The 14,299-nt window shown below is 40.9% G+C and overlaps 2 protein-coding genes across 7 annotated transcripts in view; one reads left to right on the top strand and one right to left on the bottom strand.

Annotated features, from left to right (window-relative positions):
• Positions 1-4: 4 nt before the first annotated feature.
• The window catches only part of LOC141970462 (ras-related protein Rab-18-B-like), a 26,581-nt gene continuing 12,286 nt past the window's right edge, over positions 5-14,299 (top strand). The window contains exons 1-7 of one of the 2 annotated variants that reach the window (XM_074927099.1): positions 5-175; positions 249-304; positions 462-523; positions 2,926-2,998; positions 3,959-4,077; positions 4,954-5,020; positions 6,876-9,645. In XM_074927099.1, coding sequence (XP_074783200.1) covers positions 24-175; positions 249-304; positions 462-523; positions 2,926-2,998; positions 3,959-4,077; positions 4,954-5,020; positions 6,876-7,051 — 705 coding nt within the window. In that variant the 5' untranslated portion in view covers positions 5-23 and the 3' untranslated portion in view covers positions 7,052-9,645. Of the gene's footprint in view, positions 176-248; positions 305-461; positions 524-2,925; positions 2,999-3,958; positions 4,078-4,953; positions 5,021-6,875; positions 9,646-14,299 lie in introns of those variants that run through there. The other variant, XM_074927098.1, reaches the window with a different exon arrangement.
• MPP3 (MAGUK p55 scaffold protein 3) overlaps positions 9,806-14,299 on the bottom strand; it is a 26,085-nt gene continuing 21,591 nt past the window's right edge. The window contains exon 18 of one of the 5 annotated variants that reach the window (XM_074927091.1): positions 9,806-13,769. In XM_074927091.1, coding sequence (XP_074783192.1) covers positions 13,590-13,769 — 180 coding nt within the window. In that variant the 3' untranslated portion in view covers positions 9,806-13,589. Of the gene's footprint in view, positions 13,773-14,299 lie in introns of all 5 variants that reach the window. The other 4 variants (XM_074927090.1, XM_074927093.1, XM_074927092.1 and 1 more) reach the window with 4 other exon arrangements.

Genomic DNA, 14,299 nt, shown 5'->3' with positions numbered 1-14,299 from the left:
GGCGGCGCCCGGTCGGGCCGGGCATGGAGAGCGGGTGGCGCCGCGAGGGGCCGCGCCGGGACCCGCGCTCCGGTCCGCGCCGGCCGCTCCGGGCCCGCGCAGCGCGGGGGATGGACGCTGCGGGCCGCACGCTGAAGCTGCTCCTGGTCGGAGACAGCGCCGTGGGGAAGTCCAGGTGCGGGCCCTGCGGGCCGCGCGGGCGGGGCGCGCTCGGTACCGGGCTGAACTCTTGCTTTCTTTCCCCACAGCCTTCTACTGAGGTTCACGGACGGTGCGTTCGAGCCGTGCCTGAAGCCCACCATCGGTGAGCCCGGGACCCGCCGCCTCCGGCCGGGGGGCGTTTGCGCTTGCTTTCGTTCGGGTCCCGTCGGCGAGAGGCGGCGATGGGGAGGCGGGCGGGCGGCTGCGGGAGCGGGCGTTCGCCGCTTCGTCCTGACGAGCCTTCCCTTCCTACGTCTCAGGTGTTGATTTTAAAGTGAAGAAGATGGTGGTAGACGGCCATGCAGTGCAGCTTGCCATATGGGTAGGTTTTGTTCCAGGCAGATGTGAAAACTTCCAGAGCTGCTTTTTGTGGTGCGTTTTTTTTTTTTTTTTCCCTCTTCCCCCTCCATCCCGCCCTATGGAATGAGTGTCTGTCATGATTGTACAACAGTCGTTGAAGGCAGAGTTCTTTCAAAACACTGATAAATGCTTCGTTGCTCGATGTTTGGAACTTCTTCAATTGTAATAGAGATTTTTGACTGCTCTTTCCTGCACCTGTACAACCGGGTTTCTCAAATCCTCTGTGAAGTATTGGACTTGTAAGAAAGGGCAGGCAAGCACTGCCAGGACAGACAGCAGTTAAGTGGAGTAAACTGCAGAGAAGTGATGTTCTGGGTGATGGGTTGCACGGTTTCCTGTAGGGGCTGCGCCGCACCTCTGTGTATATACTATACCAGAAACGGTCCAGGTGCTTTATTTTGGTTAAAATCCTGGGGAAGAAAATATAGTTAGTTCTGAACTATTTACTCGGATTTACTGAGAGACTTGAGCATTTGTTCTGACTTCCTGATGCTATATTCACAGCACCTGCAAACTGGGAAATCAGATTGCAGCTGTGTGATCAGGATTATTTATATTAAAGCACCACATTTATTCTCCTAAATGGCATGAAAGAGCCCTAGAAGGAAGAGATTTTGTGTGTATGGTCATAACTATTTGAGAAAGAATGTGCCATTACTAATTAAGTAATTGGGACTCTTGGAAAGAACACAAATGTGCCTTGGGCTGGTATTAACAAAAGTGATATAAATGCCAAAACTTGAATTATTTTTTTGTTTTCATTCAGAGTTTGTATACAGAATGCAGAGCAAGAGTGATAAAGTCATACTTGCTGTAGCCAGTGACCATATGTATTGGCTGTGTTCTGAACATGCTGCACATAAAGCAGAAGCTCTGCTGAGAGTAACCAAGATATGTTTGCCCTAACAATCACACAGGGGTGTGTCTCCTTGCTGTGAAATCAAAAGCAAGGCCAGAACTTGCACAAGTTGTATGGCTGGAAAAGGCACTTTTGCAGCAGTCTGTAACAGCATCAGGAGAAACTACTAATTAGGGAGGAAAAAGCAGTGCAGTTGTGCAATATTAAATAAAAACTTTAATGCATGTACAGTGCATCAAGGTCAAAAACAGGCTTCCACTTCAGTGTTCATTTGTGCATAGATGCCTAAAACTACAATCTCCTTAGTAATGGTTGATTCGTGGAAATAAGACTCTACAACTTGAATAGAGTTCTATATAGAGGTATGTTTACTCTGGCGCCGGGGTGCAAGGGGATCTCCACAAAGCCAATAGAACTTCTGCCATTCATATATGGCTATCGTGACTCATGAGCAAAATTCCAACTAGTTAGAGCCACTTGCTACTCAAGGACAAGAGTATAATATTTTGCTGAACATTGTAATCCTTGGCAGATTTTCACAGTGAACTGCTTTGTTTTGATAAACAGTAGTCCTTGGTAAAATTCCACAGAACAGTCTAGGCAAGCAGGATTCTTAGCAATATTAAAAAAATACTATAACTTGCTATAAATAAGTAAATAAGTTGCTAAGCAGTTTTCTATAAGTAAATAAATCTCAAAACAAGTAATCATTTCTCTGTATCATGGTGACCCAAATTAAGTACATATATTGCCAATTTCAGTTTCTTTTTTTAACAAAGAAGAAATAAATTACAACATAGCTGTTAGTCTTGTCTATTGTAATTTGTAAATACATTTTTTGGTAAAAATAGTATGTGTAATTCTTTTGCCTCCGTACTGTTTGTTCTCAGGGTTTTTTAATTTCATGTTGCGCTTAGGAGCTATTTTGAAGATTTGTGAGAATAAGCGTGACATACTTCAGTAATATTTGAATGAAACTACTGATTTTAAATTTTTTATCTGCTTAAAATCTTAGCAAACCTCAAGTAGTTCTTTCTGACTGCATTCTTATTTCCTGCTGTGGAGGAGCAAAGGGAGACTTTTTTGGAACCACTATGTCTCCTTTCCCGCAGTGTCTCTCACTGGAAAACGGGTTACTCCTCACCTCATTCAGTTCAGCTGGTTGTTAACTAATTAAGTCTAGCTGCTTGGCTTACAGCAATAGGCTTTTACGTATTTCTTTTGAGCCCCATTGACTTGTTGTCTCTCTCACGTTACAGGTTCTTGTGCTTACTGCTTTAACCTTCGATCAAATCCTCTCGACGCTTTTCTACGCCTCCTTACTGTTTCTTTTGCTGCTGCTGATGTTTGATTGCTTCTCTCATCTACTGTCTTACGGTTTCACATATTCATACTGGTCAGGAACAATTTAACTTTGTTTAGCTTGTGTAGTTTAAAATACCTTTTTTTGTTCTAAATATATTTGAGTTTGTGTGGTTTTTTTCTGTTTTGTTTTTCCTTTGTAGGACACAGCAGGACAGGAGCGCTTTAGAACGCTGACTCCCAGTTATTACCGAGGAGCTCAAGGGGTTGTTTTAGGTAGGACATATATGGAAGAAAAACATGATTACGAAAAATGTGGTCTTTATTACTACCTAAATGTGTGTGTCTTTACAAAAGGAGATTGTCTTACTGAATCAGAGGAAATATTACAGTTTTTAAAACATTACTACATCATTAGTTCAAACACTGAGTATGCAAAACCACTGGCAGGAAATAGTGCTGCTTCAGAATAATTTTCATTTAAATAGAGATGTCATGCTACAGGCTGTTGAGTGGATGAATTATTAGTTTTGTAGTTATTACCTTGAGCTTCTGATAATAAGGCTAACTAGGTTTTGTGTTGGTTTCTGCCCCCACCCACCATGTTTTTACTTTTTTTTTTCCAGAAACTATTGATGTTGACTGTAATACATGAGGTTTGTAGCACAAGAAATGGATGGCTAGTCCCTTTCTGTGTGACAACACCAATTGGAAAAAGAGGGGATTCTTATTCTCAGGGTTTGTGAAGGCACCTTGCTTGTACCAAATCCTCTTTCTGACTATGATGCAGCTTTTTTTAAACCTTAGTGATTGAGTGACTGTAGTTATGAAGTTACTCGTGACCAAAAGTTACTTTCTACTTGGAATCTGTGTTTTTACCAGCAGTGCGTGCATGTAGTTGTACATTAAACGGGGTGACAAAATTACTATTTTAAAATACTCTTGCCCAATTCAGAACTAGTAACAGGTCTAAGATTTCAACTGACAAGTCTGATTGCAGTCGTAGATCTAATTCAGAGATGCTTGTGTACTGTAATCCCTAGTGACTTGGGGTGAGCATGGACAGTGTGTTGCAGTTCTGAGAAGAGGATACAGTTGATGCATCTTTCTGTAATTCTCTAATACTGCTTTTTTTGAGGGGGCTGTAGTTAGCCAGTAGGGACCACGTTCTTCCATAATGAAGTAAATATTGTTCAAGACTCTACAGCTGTTAAGCTTCTTTTTCTCTGTTACCAGTGTATGATGTTACAAGAAAAGACACTTTCGCAGGACTAGAGAGCTGGCTGAATGAGCTGGAAATGTATACCACCAAAAGCAACACTGTGAAGATGTTAGTTGGCAATAAAACTGATAAGGTCGGTTTAGAAATGACTCCTACACTCTTCCACAGATAACTCGGTCATGATATAAATGTGAGAAGTGCTGAAACTAACACATCTGTTGTGTGAGTAGGTGATATGCTCTGTAACTGAAGAACCTAGGTTGGGTGGGCTCCACTTAGTATGTCATTTTAGAAGCAGATTATGTTAAAGACTTTTGTGGAACCTCCCCTGGAGAGATGCCATTGATGAGAGAGATTCCCATAAGATAGTGAGAAGTTCTGCCAAAAAACTGTTGTATGCCACTGAAGTTAACTTCAGTGCAACAGGATAACTGTTGCTTGCTTTCTGACTGAACTATGTTTCAGACAGGTGGTGGGGAAGAATAATTTAGCTTTTCAGATAGCTAACAGAGTATGCATCTGTGTGGGTGTGAGGTGTATTGTTTGCTGTCTGTTTCTGGGGTGTTTTGACAAACCTTAGATGCCTGTTGCATAGTGAAATGTTTCACTCTTGCTTTACTACAAGAGGCTTCCAGTGTGGCTATCCTGAACTAGGCTCTCTTCTGTCTCCTTGCAAATCTGTCAATTTTCAGCACCTTTGATGTGCCTCTTCAGCTATTTGACTACTGAACCCTTCTTTCTGGCATATATCTTGCTCTAGTTGATTCAGAAGATAGCAACACATTCAGTTCCTACTGATTTGATGTTGCTACTGTTCAGTTTGACCCCCAGCAGTCTGCCTAGCAGTAAGCTGTCTGTTGAGTGTGAAAATCCAGTTGCTGATTACTACATGGTTGTATAGACTCTTGTTTTCAGCAAAACTTCACTTCTGCAGTGGTGCTTTTCCAGGGACTTCTTAAAAGTGGCAAGCGTAACTTATTTTAGTCATGTTCTTCATTCGTGTCTGCAGCCTGATCGTGAAGTAGAGAGAAGAGAAGGACTCCAGTTTGCTAGGAAACGCTCGCTGCTTTTCATAGGTATGTAAACCTGTGCCAAAACCTTGTATATTCTTATGTTTATTTTGGTATTGCTGATCATGAACTAAATGTACAGTTGTATTTAAGGCTGATAGGTTGATATACGACTTTTTCAGTACCTAATAATCATAGAATACCAGGTTGGAGGAGGGCCTCAAGGATCCAACCTTCCTTGGCAGAAGCCCGGTCTAGACAAGATAGCCCAGCACCCTGCCCAGCTAAATCTTGAGCGTCCAGTGTTGGGGAATCCACCACTTCCCTGGGGAGACTATTCCAGTGGCTGATTGTTCTCAATGTGAAAATTTTTCTTCTTGTGTCCAGTTGGAATCTCCTCAGGAGTAACTTGAACCCACTACCCACCATCTTCTCCATGTGACTCCTTGTCAAAAGGGAGTCTCCCTCTTCTTTGTAGCCACCCTTTAAATACTGGAACACGGGGATAAGGTCAGTCGGTAGTCGCCCCTTCCCAAGGCCGAACAAATCCAGTTCTCTCAGCCTTTCCTCACATGGCAGGCTTCCCAGGCCTTTGATCATCTCTGTGGCTCCTCTCTGGACCCTCCCCAGCCTGGCCACATCTTTTTTTGTATAGCGGGGACCAAAACTGAACACAGTGTTCCAGGTGCGGCCTGACACGCACCAAGTAGAGTAGGGTAGCGACTTTTTATCTCTGCTGGTGATGCCCTTGTTGATGCAACCCAGCATCCCATTGGCTTCCTTTGCTGCAGCAGCACCCTGGTCACTCGCATTGAGCTGCTTGTTCACCAGGACGCCCAGGTCCCTTTCCGCAGAGCTGCTCCCCAGCCAGGTAGATCCCAGTCTGTGCTGCACTCCTGGATTATGTTTTCCCAGGTGCAAGACCTTACACTTGGCCTTGTTGAACTTCATAAGGTTCTTGTTAGCCCACTCTTCCTGCAGGGTGGCTCTCCCAAAGTGTCTGCTTCCCCACTCGGTTTGCTATTGTCTGCAAATTTCATCAGGGTACACTTGATCCCATCATCCCAGGTCACTTATGAAGATACTAAACAGCATCGGGCCCAATATCGAACCTTGGGGGGACCCCACTTGTGACAGGTTGCCAGTTTGAAAAAGAGCTTTTCCTTTTCCTGCATTAGTTCATATGCTTGTATGTAGGTTTTAACTTTTTTTCTGAGATGCTCTGCATTGACTGAAATTGGAAGTACTTTTCTCTGAAAGAGATTTACTTCATATACTCTGTAGGCATGAATGTTATATTCTCTTGAAACTAGCAGGGTTTTTTTATTTTGGAGCCCAGAAGACTGGAATTTTTCTCCTGACTGATGTCAGCAAGACCTTGGGTCATCTCTTTTTGATTTCCAAGTTTCTGTTGCAGCTACACAATATTCTTAGACTAACTATAAAATGTACAATGTGAAGATATAAAGATGGGGAACAAATTGTGTTGTATTTTTTTCTTTAAAAAAAGTACCTTTTAAATGAAACTTCTTGAAAACTTTTCCAGAAGGAACTGGAACAAAGACATGGGGGCAAAACATGTAATTCCCTTTGCGTTGTTTGTTTCCCAGCTTAGTTAAGGAATAATCATCTTGTAGATTTACTAACACAACCTGAAAGCAATTTCTCTTTCTCCATTATGGAGAGAATGGGGAGCTGTGGAATTCCTTTAAATGAAAAAATGAGATGCTTCAGACTGGGGTGCATTTGTCTTTATCATATTCACCTTAAGCATGTCTTTAAGGGAGAATGGAGAGGAGATTCACCCATTGAAAAAAATGTCTCTTCTCTCTAGTCCCAAAAGAACTTCTCACAAAATGCAATATTCCCTGCAAATAAGATAAAATACTCTCTTCCTCCCCCTTTCTTCCCCCTGCACTAGAGACCAGTGCCAAGACACAAGATGGAGTGCAACATGCCTTTGAGGAACTAGTCATAAAGATCCTGCAGACACCAAGTCTTTGGGATAAAAGCACAGAGAAGCGGGGAGTCCAGCTAATGGAATCTTCAGCACAGGAGAATAAAAGCTTATGTGGTGCATACTGTCCACTTTTGTAAATGGACAGGTGACTGTTCTGTCTCAATGGAGTGGACTACTTTTTTAAAAAAGGGGGTGGTGGATTCCAAGCACTAGCCTGTGCTTTGTTTGACCTGCCACCAGTTCTATAGATACAAACCGGATGAACAAAAACCATTTTTGTTCATTAACAAAATACAATTTATCCTTCCCTTATGCATGGCTGATATCTCCAGATATAGTATCTCCAGATATAGTTCTGGTAAATAACTAAAATACTGTGGTGTAGTTTTTTTTTTTTTTTAGGAACCCCTAAGTTTGTGTCATGACAATGCCTCAGGTGTTAGGGAAGTCTTCAGGTAAATGTAGAGCAGGGGGCTTGCCTTGGCCTTTGAGTCACCAAATAAAAGTAATGGTAGAAGGGATAAGGACTGGAAAAAAGAAAATTGAATGTGTTCCTGCTTTCCTATCTTGTTGGTTTGTTCATATGCATATATAAATGGGAGTGCTGGGAGAAGGAAAACGAAGTAGTTACAAAGAACAGTAAGAGAATGTGGTGGCTTTGCATGTGACCAAGTGCAGAAATGAAGAGCAGGTGGTTGTTTTTTAAAAAATATAGATGGGCAATGTAACAACTGTGAGAGGTAGCCCACTGAAGATTCTTACGAGAATGATACTACAGATTTGTTACCCCTTGCACAAGAGGATCAAAAGTGGCTTGGCCAGATTGGAAGAGATACAAAGCAGCTCTTGGAAAGGCTAGCTGAGGTCCGGTGGAGGACAGGGAGGGTGGACTGTTGGAGTGAGCACTTCAGAGGAGGTAGCTGCTCCCATTTGTTTGAGGGGTGGCAGGTGTGTGCATGTGTGTAGAAAGGAAGGGCGTTGCATAAATTTATGGGATGGATCCATAGTTTACAAAAGTAGAAGTATAGCTGCCAGCCTTTCATTTCGATTCACAATGTTTGGAAAAACTGCACCGTGCCACATGAAATTATATCCACAGAAGGGCTCCTGTAGAAAGAGTGCTTGATGAAACATTTCAGCTTCAGAAGGGGCCATCTATAATAAGTAAATTAGCACCTGCTAGGTGGCAGTACCTTCCTACCTCATCCCCTGAAGAGTTAAATGCCTTCTGAGAGTTCTGTTCTGTTGTTACTTTTAGAATTCAACTGCGTTTTCAACCTGGAGCTCCCTGTAGGCCCATCTGCTGTAGCATCCTTACGGAGTTTTGCTTTCAGTTGGTTCTGTATACAAAGTTTGTTTCATACACATGTGCACACCCTCTGCAACAAACACTCAAGTGACCCACTTTTTGGAGATTTCAACCCTTTTCATTGTGTATAAAATGTGTCTACTGAAATGCTGCTATGTTGCATTCTTCTTCCAGAGCTTCCACTAGTCACTGTCACTTTGTGTAAATTTATGCTGCCTATCATCCTATACCATCCAGACATGGAAGTTGATCCTTGCTAGAGCTTTGACTGCATCTTTCTCTAGCTATTGTCCTGGGTTTTTTTTCTGCAACCTTAGTTCTAAAGTTTTTTTCCAAACCGACTTAATGCATGGACTGCAACCACAAACTTGCTTTGTCATTGTGATTTCCCCACACTTGATTAACTCTACAACCAGCCATCCAGGGCAAGCCAGCAAGGTGATTTCTGATTCTGTATTTGCAGATGCGTATTTGCACTGAAAGAGCCTGCACATGCAGTACATTCCTTTACTGAATTGCAGTGTATTATCATTGCCTCCCCTTACCTATTCACAACAGCTGTTGCTTTCTTTCTGCATAGACTTTTAGACCTTCACAAGTGAGATCACTTTACCTATTCTGTGGTGACTGTAGTGAATGCTGTGAAAGAGTAACTGAAGTTATGTAGGCATTAAGTCTAACTTGAGAGAACTGTGCAGGGAAAGGATATGACAATGACCTGCGATAAAAGGTACAGCCCTTAACATTCTGTTACAGAAATGTTGACCAAAGCCAATGTCTGATTACAGAATTCACTGAAAGGCTGTGGGGTGTATGTGTGTGTGTGGGAGTAGATAACAGGAGTTTGACTATAGGCATTTGTTAACTGTATATATATGTGCCTTACAAGTATCATTCCTGTAGCCAGAAAATGTGTTTTCAAATGTGCTCATTTTTGTTTATAGCTTAGAGGAAAGCAGAACAGGAAAATGACTCTCACTGTGGAAAACCAATTTTGAAGAGGCTTGTTAACTTTAACCCACCTATGATCCAAAGATTTCTAAGACTGGTTGGCAGGGATGTATTTTAATTTTTGCTTTGTGTAAGTATTACTATAACTTCAAGCTAAATTGTGTTGGGGTGCTTTTAAAATTATAGCTATTTAGTTAACTGTGTATTGAATTAGAAAAAATATACCTTAAAAAAATCTGAAAGTAATAAAAAGTTATTAGGTAATTAGAAAGGGACCAAGGGGGAAGCATTTTCTAGAACAAAATTAATTCAGAAGTTTGCATTGAAGGGCTGCCTAGACGAAAAAAAGCATGTGTGGTCTTAGTGCTAATGGCTGCTTTGCTGAAGTTGTGTTTTGTTGCCATTTTATTCTGATATTCTCAATAAATACTGTCAGTATTTTTGTATAAAGAAAATGTGCCAATATATTACATTCAAGACTTAATTGTCTACTCACATGCATAAGCAAAAATATTAATTTCAGTTAGGGCAGAGCAATGAGCCATAGTGTTCTGTTTATTTATAAAAAGATCACCAAAACAAGAACCTAGCTTTTGCATTACAGAAGTGGAACATTTTCAGTAACAGCCCCAGCTAACTTTTCACTGAAAGTTTAGGGAGCTGTTGAATCCTAGGCAGGTTTTTTTGCTGTGTCTTTTCAACTTGCTGATTAGAAATTTGAGAAGTTCACAGGTTTCCCTTCTAATAATTGTAGCCTTTTTCTCCCCTTCATGAGACACAGCTTATGATGGGTTGTGCTCAATCAGCAATGACAGCTGTAAGGGAAAGCATCTTTGTAAATGTACCCTGTATTTCCCTTGCTCCTCCTCAGGTTCTCTGCAAGTTTTTGTATACTATCTGAAAGGACAAATCAAAGTAGTGTTTTGATGCCTTCCTAATGCCTCAAATGTGAGGTATTTGGGATACCTGGTTGTAAAAGGTAGCCAATAATGGGCATTTTTTGCACTTACATAAGTTTTATCTCATTCTAGACAAACTAAGATGTGTTTATTACAAAAGAAAAAGCTGATCTTTATCATTTAGAAAAAGGAAGTGGTGGCTGATTATTAAAATATTATGTATTACAAATCTGTAGGTATCACTAAGGTAACATGTGGCATATTCTCAGGCAGGAAGTGGAAGAAGAAGAATGTACAGTCCATATTACCAAAGTGCTATGTATTCTGCAGAAGACATGACTGAGAATGCCACTAAGTAAATCATTGGTGTACAGAGGGAACAGGCTGTGCAAGAGTAGGGAAAACCAGGATGAAGTATACTTCTACTAATTACAATTTTCTTACAGTGCCTCATTAGCCCTGATGAAAAATCCATAGCAATTTTTTCTTTTCATGGCACAACACCAGGCCCTTTAAGCAGACTGCTACAAGTTCTCTTACATTCTCACAAGCGATAGGTATGCTGTTTTAACGCAGGTTTCACTTTATAAAAACAATGTACACATTGTAAGAAGCTGGTTTAGGGGTATCAGGGTTCTAATCTGTGCACTTCTCATAGCTATATTGAAGGTACTTATTTTATAGTAAATTGTCATCTTAATCCCATTGCAAATTTGGTTGGAGAAATGGATTCTTCAAAGTCATCTGAATGTATGTTTGAGCTCGATGACTGAAGTGTGCCCTGGATGTACTGTACACAACTGCTTTCTAAAAAGGGAAGCAGTTTCAGATACAGCCAGTGTATGGAAGACCACCTGAAAACTGTAGATGTTAACCAAGGCTCATTCTGGAATACTACAAACCATAAAAGGAAATATGAAGTGTGAGCAAGGCAGGGGAGAGGCATAAGGGAGAGGAGTTTTGAGTTTGCTTAAGTACTTTGCCTTACAGCTTTTGGCACTATTTACAAATCAGGACTTTGAATTAAATTTGCCTTCTGATTTTCTTTAGAATATCTTCTTGTCTTTTCTCCCTATGGGCAGGAGCATGTGCCAGGTGTGGCTAATGCAGCAGGGACTCAGTATTTTTGTCAGAATGGGAATCTTGTCCTGACTGATAACAACCATCTGCACATACCCTCTTCCTAGGATTTTAGAATAACTAGAAGCACCATGATAGGAGCCATGTGTTCTTTTTTTTACCCTACAACTGCAGCTCATCTTAGCTACCTGCAAACTTCAGCATATAGGACATAGCCTTTCACCATCCTTCACTTTGAACCTGAAATGAAACAAAGGTTTCTGATAGCATCCCAAGTCATCTGTGAGTGTACATCAATACGGAGTATCTGCATACACTTAACTCATATTGAATATTTCAGTCCACTTTTAAGAACATTCTGTCTTTCTACTTGTCATTTACCTTGCTTCTCTTTTTTAATGCAGATTTCTGCTATTAGACTGTTAGATCATGTAGCGTACAAATTTAGTTACTGCTAGTCATTTGGAATATTCTAAGATGATAGATAGTGACCTTGCTTTAAGTGAAATCTGACCCTTAGTATCTTACCTAGTTTTCTTTAAATTAAATCTTGTATCCTCTAAGTGTGTTTATGTCTTGCAGACTACAAAAACCTCCTTGTAATCCACAGTATAGATGTATGGCAAGATCAGTCTGCCTGTTTCCTATTTTCATAAATTGACTTAATTTGGAATGCTGTTACTTAGTTTTAAAAATTACACTCAGTTTTTCATAGGATGGTCATACATCTGTCACAATTTACATGGCAGTGTGTCTCTAAGGCACATTACTTGTGGTGGCAAGATCGCAGAGTGAATGGCAGAGCTGACAGGCCACCTGCGTGTGAAGGAGTTCCTGTACATTTGCTGAAGCCACCAGACTGGCAGCAGAGCTGTGCAGATACCTGACTGTGAAAAGTGTTTACTGTAGGAATGGGAACCTCAATGCCTAGAGGCAGGACAATACACAAAAGGTGCCTGCATACACAGTTGGAGAAGGAGGTGACTCTTCTACACAACTTTCTGACTAGAGCTAATGTAGATTCAGTGACACTGGTATATAAGAAATGTGCTTTTAATATACAACATTGAAATTTTGCTGAATGCAGTGGAACAATAATAACATCATACTGTTAAGATGCAAGGAATGAGACTGGTGCAGCAAAAGGTCTTGTTAAAGGGCACAGCACAGAGGGAAGCTTAGACCTCATCAGGGAATGGAAAACAGGAACTAGTTTCAGCTAACATGCACCTGTACAACAATCAATTTTTTTCAAACAATTATAAAGCATAGATGCTTCCAGAATCTGCCTTTTCTTGCTAACACCCATCTGAAAATCCTGTATATTCAGGCTTTCTGAAATACATATGTCCTCTAACAGTTAAGATTTCTTCTTCAGGACCTGATGTAGCCAGTTAGATGCTCTAGAAGCCTTTACCCAATTTGGAGCAAGTCATAAATGCTGAAAGGATGATGATTTAGACCGGTAGCTCAGCTGTCTGGTACTTCAGCCTCCTCCTTTTAGCGCACTTTTCAGAGCTGCTACGTTGGTGTCAAGGTGGTATCTCATCAGGTGGCATTTGCAAAGATGTCTTGTAGAAAATAAGCTTCTTAAAAGTCCTATTTTAAATCATATGCAGTCATATTTTCATGTAGACTAAAAAGCATCTCATTTATGAGCTGGCTCATCACACAAATGTATTCAGATGTGGTTTAACATTTGTCCTGTGTCAGTAGGAAGAGATCAGGAAAGTGGGCATATGCTATGGATAAGCAGACTAATACCTGTGGGAAGACAACTTGGAGACATTGGGAAATGTGGGATGGGCATAAAATCCCCATCTCTCAGCCACTAAAATAGCTACAACTTAATGTAACTGGCCTAGTTTTAGTGCCTAACTGGAAAGGATTTGCAACAAATGATCATGAGTGCAGGGAAACATGTTTTGCTGGCCTGAAAGCCAGTTGAACTTCTGAGTAACTGTTATGGTATTAAGCACTCTCCAAAGGACATCCCTCTCACCTAGCTGAAGTAGCTTGTGCTGTAGGCATACTGGTTTCTGAAAAGTACTTTGTTCATACACCTTTAGCCACAAAGTCTGTGGCCAAAGGATGAAAATTCCAACTGGTTAGTGTCCTAGCACTACTTAAACTCTTTGGAAGTATGGGACTCCTCTGTGAAACTCTACTGTACAAAGTGCACTATTTACAGTCTAAAAGTCACTCCAACCTTTTACTGATCGCTTTAATCTGAGTATTCACTTTTAAATGACAGCTGCTAGTCAAGATTTTGATTCTGGAAGGCAGTGTCAGCTTCCGTCTTTGTTTAGGTTTTCCTCATACAGTCTCCTAGATAGACCAGCAGTTTTGAAGTGAATTTGATGTATTTCCCTTTTCTAATCCATGTATTTACAAGATATTTTTACACAATCTTTCCCTTAAACAGATGATAACAAGCTATGGCCTAACCCAGTTGACTGGCACCCAAAATGAATCCTTGTTTAGTTTCTCTAACACAGTTTTCAGCTGATTACATGCACTCTGGAGATCTTCTTTCACCAGTACAGTGTCAATTAAATGGCCATACTGCTCTTCAATGAATGCTGCTGAATTAATAATTTCCTGCTGTTCTTCATCCTGCTGATCAACACAAGAAGATGGTATGAAATCTACAGCATGTCCTTTAATTCTAGCATTTTTAGGTATACAACCACGAGTCATTACTTGGAAAGGAAATTAAACAAGAGCGGCTATCATTAGGCAAAGGTATGTAAGATATTACAACTGAGATCAAGGAGCAGTATGCTACTGCTGGGATGTGGTATGATGTTTCAAAAATGCAAGAACTGGTAGGGAGTGGGAAAAAAAATGTTACAGGAGGGACATAAGATGGTGACACTGCATTTTATGAAGTTAGTCTCTGCCTAATCTTACACCTGGAAATCGTACTCCTCAAAAGTTGAGAAGCAATGCTTGACCCACCGTTCCCAAGTTTAGTAATTTTAAGGGCTTACATGAAAACTTAACAAGTGAACTACGTTCTGTTACCTATAAATTCAAGATCGGGTTATCCAAAGTAATGATATTATGCACTCTCAGTATTTCTGTTCACATTTACACATCACCAATTTGCAGTTGGTCTAGGTTTGGTCCTTGTAAGACATCCA

Source organism: Athene noctua, chromosome 25 (assembly GCF_965140245.1).
Source record: "Athene noctua chromosome 25, bAthNoc1.hap1.1, whole genome shotgun sequence".
In the NCBI taxonomy this organism is placed as follows: Eukaryota; Metazoa; Chordata; class Aves; order Strigiformes; family Strigidae; genus Athene; species Athene noctua.
This window is presented reverse-complemented; position numbering and strand designations above follow the sequence as displayed.